This window comes from Cydia amplana, chromosome 6 (assembly GCF_948474715.1).
Source record: "Cydia amplana chromosome 6, ilCydAmpl1.1, whole genome shotgun sequence".
NCBI classification, from domain to species: domain Eukaryota; kingdom Metazoa; phylum Arthropoda; class Insecta; order Lepidoptera; family Tortricidae; genus Cydia; species Cydia amplana.
Window position 1 is genome coordinate 14,683,406 of NC_086074.1, and position 12,260 is coordinate 14,695,665.

General features: G+C 36.5%; 1 protein-coding gene across 1 annotated transcript in view; it reads right to left on the reverse strand.

The window, feature by feature from the left end:
- Positions 1–1,211: 1,211 nt before the first annotated feature.
- LOC134649154 (uncharacterized) overlaps positions 1,212–12,260 on the reverse strand; it is a 30,835-nt gene continuing 19,786 nt past the window's right edge. The window contains exons 7-8 of the mRNA XM_063503867.1: positions 7,290–7,448; positions 1,212–1,517 (exon numbers count right to left, since the gene is read on the reverse strand). Of these exons, the coding sequence (XP_063359937.1) occupies positions 1,212–1,517; positions 7,290–7,448 (465 nt within the window). The remainder of the gene's footprint in view (positions 1,518–7,289; positions 7,449–12,260) is intronic.

The following is a 12,260-nucleotide window of genomic DNA, read 5'->3' on the forward strand; positions in this document are numbered from 1 at the left end:
CCCCGCGAGAACTTTTTTCTCGGTTAGAAGTCGTTCTATTGTTTTCTGGAGTTAATTTTCGAAGTTCCATACGTGTTTTCTCTAACGATTTTTACGGTTATGTTTGGCTCGGGGTTGATAATTACAGTGATGACGGTGCAAATAATGCGGTGCTCAGTTTTCGCTGCCCATTACCGACCGAGCCCAGTTTTGCCTTTGACAAAATTGAAACGGATTAGTTTTGACCGTAATGGACTGCTCGCGTGCAAATGTAATTTGTGTAGTTATCCTAAAGGCTTTAATATTACGTGCGAGTTGTTTACATGGGCGAAATGAGTAGGTATTCAAAGTACCTAATGTAATTTATTCATAATTATAATTTCTATCAAACTTTGTTTTAAAACACGCATAACTTATATATTTACGGTTTTAATGGTACTAAACTAAAGACCGTGATGACATCACGACTCGGTCTCGTACAAAGTTTCATAATTAAAAGTTAAAAATTATAAATGATAGGCATGTCACTAAGCGCTCACATTTTAGAAGTTTGTAATTTAATTACCAAAGTTTTAAAAGGTACCTAACCAAACATAAGTGCCTAAAATTGCTAAGATTAGGTTTCATACTAACGTTTTGATATTGGTAGGAATTTCTAGTTTTCTAATAGTTAAACTAAAATAACAATAATAATCCTCAAATCGTTACTAAGACCACCAACTTGCGTAGGTATACAATCCTTCAGGTACAGTAAAGGAACACTTATCCAACCCAATATTTGCGAGGTCTATTTTACCATAACACCAATATACCTTCACATTGTGTTCAAGGTTTCTTTTTAATGGCGGGGTCAGCACTTTCCGTATTCAGTTGCCTTATTGAAATTGTACAAGACACGTATAAGGCACAATACTTTTAGGTTTGTAGAAAACGTCTCGTACGTTTCATGTCATATCATACGTGTAATTATATCATCGTTACGGCCTTTGCCTTTGGTAATATTGGGATAAGAGAAACATGTTTCCGTCTCTAATTGGGCTGGATTTTTGTCTGATCAAATTTTTTATGTGAACTGTTGTTATGAAAAACATCTAAATTGTGATTTCCTACGGTCATCTTAATGATGCAACAGAATGAAAAGATAAAATATAACCTAGTCATTAGCACACAATATTTCAAGTTTAAAATGTGTATTCAATTCAAGGTTTTACATTGGAGTAATCTTTTTACGTCTATACAAAACTAAACATTGTCGATGCACGGCTTTCACAATCGTCCAAATCATGTACAACCACGTCACCAAATTCCTGGTGTACATTGTCTTTCGGGTACTCCTCATGCTTGGGGTCGTGGAAGCTCACTATGTTCAAGACTGGGGCCGTGCCGCCGAAGGCTATGTGGTCCTCGTGGCTGGTGATGGCGAGCACCGCGCCCTGGGCGGGGTATGAGCAAGTTATGTAGCGGTTGTGAAGATTAATGATCTCTACGCAGTTGGTACCGCTGCCGCCTATGATGCCGTATTTGGCTTTGCGGTTGTACTGAAATTTGAAGGGATGAGTTACAAGACAAATAAATAAGAAATATTGTTCAAGTCGTCGTTTGGCAAACAACTTCTCATATAATATCTTGGTTTATTTTATTCAGGTATCTCCAATCTAAGTAGATTCCACGATTGGCAGCTTGTAAAAGATAACTCGGCAGAAAACTACCAAACTTCCTATAAGTAGGTAGTTACTTACAATATGTTTTAGAGAACGCTGAGAATTATAGGCGATTCTAATTATCTGACGAAAAATGCTGAACAAACAAAGATAATTATAATCATAAATTGTAACATGGTAATAGTTTTATCTATTAGCTGATATCGTTTTACAAACTTTTTAACAGTTCCCAACTTATTAATAGTTGTAAACTCACACTTTAAAGCTAATTGTATGCGTCAAACTAGAAAACTGGCGCCGGCTATACCAATATGTTCAAAAGTTTCAGGATGTTGCATAGTTTTCAGATTTCCAACAGAACTATCCCTGTCACAAGCAGTAACTAAAATTCCTCGCGGAGCGCGAATAAAAGAGATAATTTGAAATGCCATTGCAAATTACACAGGGTATTTTCCACTTTTTAAGTTAAACTTTAAAATAGATCTCATCTAATCTATTTCAATCATTTGCTTGGAAACTAATTTAATTACTGTTTATGTTAAACTTAAATACCCTAAAACTTTTGATAAACTAACACGTGAACAATCATGAAACTTGAAGTAAATACCTGTAATTAATGGTCTAGAAGTTAGGTCTTCCAGACATAGACCTAGTTTTAGTTAGTCGAGTACGAGACTGCTTCAGTTATAAAATTATGAGTCAATTCAAGTTGCAAAATTGATGAAAAGCAACCATTGGCAGAAAATATTCCTTGTAAGTTAAAAATGCTTGATACTTGACAGTTTTGAACTTTGTCTCTGACGTAATAGTTATACACAAAACTAGAGTTGATTATGCAAATATTTAATTATTAACAAATATCTTATTACGTTTTTCTACTCCAGCACTTAAATGTGTCAATTAAATGACTGACAGTGATATCTAAAGCAATGTCATTTGAATGCTTTGTCTATAGGCTCATAAGATGACTGCTAGCAGTCATCTTATGAGTATAATACAACTGCTTTATTTTTTTTAAAGATACAAGTTCCGATCATCTTGATTGAAAGAGGTATGTTTTCATTTACAATAATAACTCTTTTTTTTTTAAATAATAACTCTTTTTTTTTTTTAATAATAACTCAATTTTTTTTAAATAATAACTCGTTTTTTTTAATAATAACTCTTTTTTTTTAATAATAACTCTTTTTTTTAATATTAACTTTTTTTTTTTTTTTTTTTTTTTTTTTTTTTTTTTTTTTTTTTTTTTTTTTTTTGCTGCAGCTGTCATAGAAAAAGTAATGTATGCAACAGCTCATAATTGGTTCTTAAAATTCTCGGGTCTTTTTTTACAAAACTCGACTACGTCTCGTTTTGTAACTTCGACCCTTGAATTTTAAGATCCCTTATTATATCACTGTTGCATAAACTACTATTAATTAAGTTTGGTTGCATCTTTATTCCCCTAATTTGTTATGTCCTATATGTATACATACTTACAATTGTTTTTGAACCTGATGAGTCCTTACAAACTGAGCTTCGTAATTATAATTAACAAGCACTTTATGCTTATCTAGGTAAAGTATTGGGTGTTCCCAGAGCAATTAAGATCTGATATCGAGCCAAGCTCGAAACTACCGAAATTCACCACCGAGGGCCTCAACACAAATCTAACTTGACTATACAAGACCGAGGATTTGGAAAGTTGAGCAATATTAGCACTTGAGTAAACGGTGGTACAAGAGTGGAGCTTACAGCGGTGAGAAAGAAGCTCACAAAGAGTAAAATGGATCCGTTTAAAAATGCGACCTGTAGCGGAGAACATCCGAAATTACGAAAGCATTTTGTCCTAGATGAAACGGAGACCTTTGTTCATTCTCATTCTAAAATTACTGCGTACCCCGGTGAGAAAATATATATTTAGCTCTACCTTTATTTTCTGGAAGGTTCACGCGAGAGTCAATGAGGAGTTTTTAACGTTCGGGTCGAAAACCCGAGCAATGTAGGTACAGTATTCTATAGTGGTCATCTCACCAATAAAAAAAAAACATTCAGTAGGTATTACCTAGACGCAGCCTATAGCATCACTCGGCTCCGACAGGAGGGTACAGTCTCGGGGTGTCAATATGGGTTTCGGCCAGGGTGCAGAACGATGGAACCTGTATTTGCTCTGAGGATCCTCATGGAGGGATACAGAGCAAAGAACACGCCTCTACATTTCCCGTTTCTGGATATCGAAAAGGCCTTTGACTGTGTCCCTCGTGAGATGATTTGCTAGGCGCTGCGGTCCAAGGCTGTACCTGAGGCCTATATTGACACTATCCGGGACATGTACCGCGATTCCGATTCAATAGTCAGGACCGCTGTTGGTGACACAGGACGGGCTCTGTGCTCAGCCCGTTTCTGTTTAGCGTGATATTAGACGCCCTGTCAGCCAGCATCCGAGACTACCATGAGCAGCCACCGTGGCTATTCATGTATGCTGATGATATCGCGCTGACAGACTCTGATAAGGGCCGACTTGTCCAGCGGGTGAACAGATGGAGGGGGTCGCTAGAGAACGGCGGTCTTAAACTAAATGTGGCGAAGACAGAGTACATGGCCTGCAATAGTACAGATCCTCTACCCGTCCGCATAGGCGGGGGACATGGTCAAGCGCACGGATCAAGTTAAGTACCTAGGATCTGTACTTAGGACTACCGGGGACATCGACAGCGACGTCAAAGCCCGAATATCCGCTGCCTGGGTCAAATGGCGGGAGATGACTGGGGTTATTTGTGACCCCAAAATGCCGATTAAATTGAAGGGACAGGTCTATAAGACCATCATTAGACCTGCCCTTCTGTAGGGCAGCGAGACTTGGCCTTTACTAGAGCGACACAAGCAGGAACTGCGTGTCACGGAAATGAAGATGCTGCGGTGGATGTGCGGAGTTTCACGCAAGGATCGCGTCCGAAACGCCCACATTCGGGGTAGTCTTGGCGTCCGTGACATCGCTGACAAACTGCAAGAGTGCCGCCTTCGTTGGTATGGCCACGTCTCGCGCATACCGGCAAGTTACGTGGGTAACAAATGCCTGGCCATGCCGCCTCCTCCCGGTACGGGAAGAAAAGGCCGGCTCAGGAAGCGATGGCTTGATGTCGTTAAGGAGGACATGCGTGCCAACGGACTCACCACCAGGGACGCCGAAGATCGGGCAAAGTGGACACGAAGGAGTCGGAAGGCGGACCCCGGGTCCTCGCGCCCCGCGCGGGGACACAGCTGGGGGTGACGCCAGGATGATGAGATTAACCTATAGCATCACTAGTTTCCTGAGCGGTAACGGTGATTCGAAATATCTAGATAATAGAGACTTTGTACAGATATTTACTTTTTATTGTAAAATAAACTCGACCGTGTAGCTCTCCGCTACTGTTTGTCTCTTAACACCTATCCTATATACAGAACCGGCGGGAAATTCAAGGAAAACAAACTGCCAAAACCTCAGCAGGTCGCTTGTTCCTGACAGACATCGCTCTCAAATATCCACGTTTATTCTGCGGTAATTGTGTTTTCAAATTAAACACAGATCTTGATGGTGAACGAAATGCGTAAAGTTAAGCAACTTTAAAAGGTTTTCTCGATTTGTGATTCCTCTTATGGAGCAAAGTAGTAAAACAGCTATTTTATATTTTACCTGTCCTGTTGTCTGTGTGTCGGTCTATAGCTATAGTTTCTAATCTAAAACAGCTCCCGTAATTTGGCATGGTTTCCAACATACCTTAGTACCTAATCAATGGCCCAAGAGTCAGGTAGTACTTAACCTAACCTTATAAAAAATAAGATAAATTTATTTCAAAAAAGATAAAATAAAATATTATCTCGTTTACATGTGCTAGTATATATGTTTGAAGTCAGTGCCAAGCAAAACAGTATCAATACCGGCCAATAAACCCTCAAACAACATATGGTAACTCTACATAACATTTGAGGAGTTATCGAGATTAAAATTTCGTGAGACATAGTTTAAACTGTGTAACTGTTTGTTTGTTTTACTATTTGAGGAGTTCTATCAATTCCTCATGGATCCCATCATCAAAACTGGATTTTGAAAAAAAAATGAAATGACGAAATTAATTATAGAAACGACGGAGATATGTCCATTTGAAATGTCAAATGACGATTCGGTAATCTCCACCTTTTTTGAAGTCGGTTAAAAATGTTGACAATCATTTCCTCTCGGCGATAACTCGCAAAATGGTCGCAGAAATTTATATAATATCTAGATCTGTTCATTTATCTGTAACTATTAGTTCGCGATCTCCCATTATTAATGTTGGAAATCCTAAAAAATGTAGAAGTCATTGAAACTAGATTAAGCTTAAAAGTATTCCACTCAACTATACACGTAGGTAATCTCCCGACTTTGTATGTCAAATAATATAGGTACGAAATGTGAATTCAATCCCATATTCCATTTAGTCATTCTGTCTGGCCGGGACGTGAAAGCCTCTCAGGGCTATCAATCATTTCACCTTAATGTACTTTTAATGTGTAAAGCCTATATTTGCAAGGGGTTATAAATTGCGAATTGACGGAGAACTAATAGGTTGTAAACCTGATTTATCACTTTAACCTTTAACGGACAAGGATAATTGAAGTAGGTATTATATAATAACATCGGCTCCAGAAAATAGAAAATTTATGATATCAATTCAGTCCCATTTTGTTTATTGTTGAATGTCATTGATTTTTATGGGTTTTTTTATAACTAAGGGTAACATTCCATTTCTAACCGCAGCTGCACTACTACTGTACTGAACGCGTCGCTGTTACTGTCAATTTCCATAGTAAAATTGACAGTAGTGCAGCTGTCGTTGGAAATGGACCTTTAGACTACACTAAGGTGACTCTCTCATATCGCTTCAAAATATTTTTTTAGGTTCTTACCTAAGAATATAAAAGAAAAACCTTCGAGTGACAAGTATTATTATAATAAGAAATGGTATAAAGACCCCTGTGCGTTGTTATGAAAAGTTAAACTAACGTGTACTTTTAAGGGAAAGTCTCAGTTAATTGTGGACGATTATACGTGGAGAGTAGGTACGTGCAATATGTTTTTCGAGTGCAGTTACTACTTCAGTACGAGTTGATTGATACTTCAGTTGATTGACGCTCGATGGGATGTAAAACTTCTGACCTTTCGTGAAATTTTTACTAGTGTTTTTTGATTGTGGAGTCGGGACGCAGTGGCGAGCTGGCATGCCATGGGGGAGGTCTATGTCCGGATTGTCCGGCCCATCGCACTCATAAATAATCTGCTGATGCAGGACCTGGATGCCGACATCTTTGCTAACCAGTTAGGTATTTTCCTAGAAGCTGTCATACCTGTTCTCGACTCTATGTAAATAAATTGTATTATTATTATTTTTATTGACTTATTTTGTATTTGTTTATGTTTTACTGACATATTGATAGCGACATTTATTTATTCTGTGATTTCTGTGTAATTAATTGGTATATTCTGTGACTTCATTTTTATTGCATGCCTGTTACGCACGACTGTTTTAAGTTTTTTATTTTTTATTGTACCTATACCGTGTAAGCGTTTTGGTGAAATACTGTTAGCTTATATGTGGGAAATAAATGAAATGAAATGAAAAATTGTGTGACTGATACACCTTAACATACCTTACGAGAATTCCAAAACCGGCATGCGTAGATGTACTCCCCATCCACATCTGGCCGCCGGTTCTGCACGCGCACGATGGACACCTTCTTCTTAGCGGCGATGTCCCACACTGTCAGAGCTTCTGTGGGTAGCCAACTGCCTGCTATGCAGAAGTTTCTCTGAAAAAAAAATGGCAGTCATTAGGTACGAAGCCACGAAATTTGATGGGAACAAAAGATGCCGTGCCGCAAATAATTTGCTACGGAAGATCACCGAGCGAGGTTTAACATTTTACCACAATAACTCTGATTACACTTCTGTTTATAATTTTGCTCGTCACATCCCTCGGCTATATTATCACTACCAACCTATTTTTTTATACTCAATTATACCGGCTGTAATTCAACGAAAATTATACATGTTTTCCTGATTTATCGATTCTTCACTGAATTAAGAAATTGATACCTTCGCAAAGTTGAGAACACTAAAGGAGTTAGTTACAAAAACAGCACCTAAGCTACCGCTTTTACCTAACACTCCTTCCTATAAATTGAACACATTTTGAATTTATCGTACCTAACTCTCATTTTCATAGATATTTAATTTTTTTTATTAGCCTGGTTTAGTGTCCCACTGCTGGGCAAAGGCCTCCCCTCCTTTCCTCCACTCAACCCTCATCTAATATTGCCTAAGATAATTTTAATCTCGTAACAAACGCCTCTTTACTTGTTATCTTATTAAATCCTTTCACAATGGAGGCCTAAAACAAAGACAAACGAATAACAACAAAGGTCAACTCTTAACAAACTTCCTCCCAGTCCCTCTATTGTACCTAAGTTGTATAGTTTGTAAGGATGCCAAGTTTACGGGCAGGTCCGTAATTTCCCTGACGTGTTATTGGAAACAAAACAACAGGGTAATACAATGTTGTCTCCTTACCTTAATTAGATAAAGTATTGTGACAGGAGTATTTTTTAAGACACGTGGAGTAAATAAGTACTAAATATTCTTATTACAACGACATATAAGTAAATAGTGTCACTCTCTAAATTTTAGAGAGTGAGAAAATTTAACAAAGGTTTGCTAATTTTTAAGAAAAAGGGGGATACTGCAAAGCGTGCTTGAGTATGTTATTGTATGTATTGCGTAACGGGGAAAATAAATTACCTACATAATGTCCCGTCACGCTTGATGCGTTCAGTGTTCTGAGATAAATTAGGCACATCCGTCATAATGCAGTGAGAGGGAGATAGGACAGGTATGAAGTGGAAGTGAGATGGGTTGTTGCGCCAAAACCTTCAATGCTTAAAACCTGTTATTTATATGCCAGATAAAATTACTTGACGGATTAAGATGAAGCTGTCGTATTTGTAAGACTATGATAGGTATAACTTAATTTAGCCCTAATGTTGCTTAGGGTAGAAGTAAGTATTCTGTGCTAAATAGCTATGCTCAATGTAAAGCAAAGAATTCGAGGTCTTTCGAGTTCGAGTGATTACTTGGTATATATATCTAAATTATAGATATTATAAGATTTGAAAGTTCTTAATCGGTAGGTAGGGCCAAGATAATGGTACCTAGTCATTGGTAGACGAGTATTCGCCTTGTACAAAACTTCGCTTGAAAACTTAGACCAGGTAAAAGCAAACTAAGCAAGATAGCGCTCACAACTAGGGATGAACATCTCGTTTAAGTATTCAGACAATTCCTCTGGAATAGAAATTAATATAGAATCAGAGTAAAAGTAAATACAGTAGTATATCTCCATTCCAATAAGAATAATTTATTGTAATTTCACACTGACTTAATATAAAAGAAATAGACACACAAAGCAGAACAAAAACGTCAAGAAATGTGGATCCTAATGACGTTTCGCACCATTTGCATTGATGATAAAAACGCTTACGTAAATTTTGAGTCAAGATAAATGTTTCGTACAGAAAAGAGCTTAATGTCGTAAGCATTAGGGTCAATTTCACCAAACGAGCATTTTTGTCTAATTCCCATGGAATTTTGAAATACCAACATTACACAAAAAAAAATATGCTGATAATTTGATAAAAAATATAATAAACATTAATTTTCTTATGGGGTAAAAATATTCATAAAACTATAAAAGTTATTTCAATTTCAAATTTTGGTCAGGGCACGGGAATTAGTGTGTCCATGGGAATTAGATTTTACTAGCACGGAAATTAGAACATGGCACAGGAATTGTTTTCTTAGCTTATTTTGGTAGTTAAAACTATTATTTATGTATATTTTAATCTACAATAATATACTTCAACCATACTGAAGCGGCATCGAACATATTTATCTACTTTAATTTTAGTTTCGGACGACAAATCTACGAAAGTATGATACACTAAAAACTACGTATTTGACTAGTAGTTTCCTTGATTTTAATGGCAACTAATCTCTCTTTCTTAGTAAAATAAAGTCCGTCAACCAAATCTTGTCAGTAGTAAAAGGCGGCAAATTTGAAAAATCGCGGGTTAGCAACACTGTGTTCAAATAATTCCAAAACGCGTGTCATCTGTGTTTTATCTGTGGAAATTGGATCGTGAATGACAGCCGTCACCTTATTTGTTTTCATTTGGTTTTCATTCTGAATCGTTTCTGTTTCAAGAGATATTTCTGCTGTTACCATTAAATACCAATACATTAAATAAGAATAAGCAAAGCTAAGGGGCCTACAATGTACAATCATGCTCGTTGATGGTAAACATTACTAAAAATTGAGGTTATGACAAGTACTGGAAGAACTCTTTCGAATTTTTAAGATTATGTTCAGTTTTTTTGTTTTAGGGTTAAAAGGCATATATAAAATAAAAACGTATGCCTAAATCTATCCAACAAGACCATAAATTGTGTCCTGGAAACCGTCCATAGGCCCACATGTCTAATATTTTCAGCAATCAGTTGTGACTATTTACAAAGGTAAAACCTTTTAAACAGTATTAAGAGCCTTGATTATATCGCCGTTCTTTCGCAATATCTACCTAATCCATACATGTTTGTTGCAGGATTAAATCTTGCCCAATATAAGGCGTTCGTAGTAGGTAGTATCTTCTCAGACAATACTTACCTATGGCGGTTTATGTACGTGTACAACGCAACCAAGTCGAAAAGTGACCCTTATCTTATTTACCTTTAAATTAAATAAACACCCAAATATCAGTTGTTTTATTTTTAATATGTATATTGTACAATATATACCAATCAAAAAAATTACACAGGTATGTCATATTCATCCAGAACAGTACACTAATTTACATTAACAAGTGGCATATTATATTGTAAATAACAAATATATGCACTATCTAATTATCTGCATTTTGATATGATTTTATTTTAGTAAACTTAGAAGACATAGATAGGGAACAAAGAGAATATAAGCACTACGATCTACGATAGGGAGTTGTTTTTGATATCTTCAAATTTGTTCATCATTTTGATTAACATTGTTTTAACATCGCTTTTAAATTGTCCGTCCATGTTTCAATTTTTTTCAATAAACCGCGAGTGACAATTTGAATTGACGTACGCAGGGCGCGCTCAGCGGAAAAAAAAAATCTGTTGGTTCGATGTACATTGCTGCTTTTCTTAGCGCAATACTGCTCTTTGAGTGTTGCCCTACTTTAGTTTGCTTTACATTGCTACTGACAAGATTTGGTTGACGGACTATATATATATTTCAAAACAATACTTTGAGTAGTTGCGTAAACATGTCCGCCTTACATACAAAACTATTCATTAAAAAGTGTCATTATGTATCTGCATGTAGATAGGTACAAGGTGTATGATCTGCTTTATGGCCGTATAGGAAATGATACTAAGAAATAAATAGGGGCACAGAGAGAAGAAGTTATTGTGTAAGTTAATCTGAAGAAATCGAATATGCTGCCTTCATAAATTCATAACACAAACAATTGTTTAACCACATATGAGGTAAGGTGGGGTAAGACTATCACCGGGGTAAGACTATCACAGATAGACAGACATGACGAATCCATAAGGGTTCCGTTTTTTGCCATTTGGCTACGGAACCCTAATAAGGTATCTAATAGTATTACGGTTTTAATACCCCCCTGGCATTGTCTAAAATAACCGACTTGGTTTCACATTACATCTCAAAACTTTTTTTGTAGTAGAAGAACTGCGTTGCGAGACTTGCATCTTTTTACATGTAATGTTTTTGATAGGATCCCATCTCTTTTTGTAGGCTGTCCTTCTTTTCAGGTAATCATACCCATACCATACTGATACTATGTATACACATATCATAACTATATACATCTTTATTCATACTCACATCGTACATCGTAGTGTACCTTTACTTTCCCTACTAATTGTAAGAACTAAAAGGTAAATTTGTTATCGCATATATTTCTATAGGATTACAAAGTTATTTATGCAGTTATTAGATCTTTAGAACGTGACTAATATTGCAGTATTATTAGATTTTTATTGGCTTAAAAAGCTTAAACCTAATTACGTTTCAAATTTGGAACTTGTGGGTATGCTAGAAGTACCTTAGAATAATGATGATCGTGAGTGATTGTGTCAGTGACAAAACTAAGGGATTTTAAAGTGCATTAATTCTTAGATTACATGTTCAAATTAAATGTTATTTTGACCGTGCCACTTTGTTTTGCTCGACTTGGCGGCGGCACTGCCGTGTCCCCAGATACTTTGTCCTTCCCCGGGCCTCAAACTATCTCCATGCCAAATATCATCAACATGATATTGGTTCAGCGGTTTAAGCGTGACGAGATAACAGACAGACAGACAGAGATACTTTCGCATTTATAATATAGTAAGAATAGGATATATTTAATTTTTCTTGTATTAGAAAAGCTAATTTATAACAACTAATCTATTAAACGAGCAATTCTTGTATATATTTCGGGGATCTCAGAAACGGCTCTAACGATTTCGATGAAATTTTATCATATATGAGGGTTTTCTGGGGTGAAAAATCTATCTAG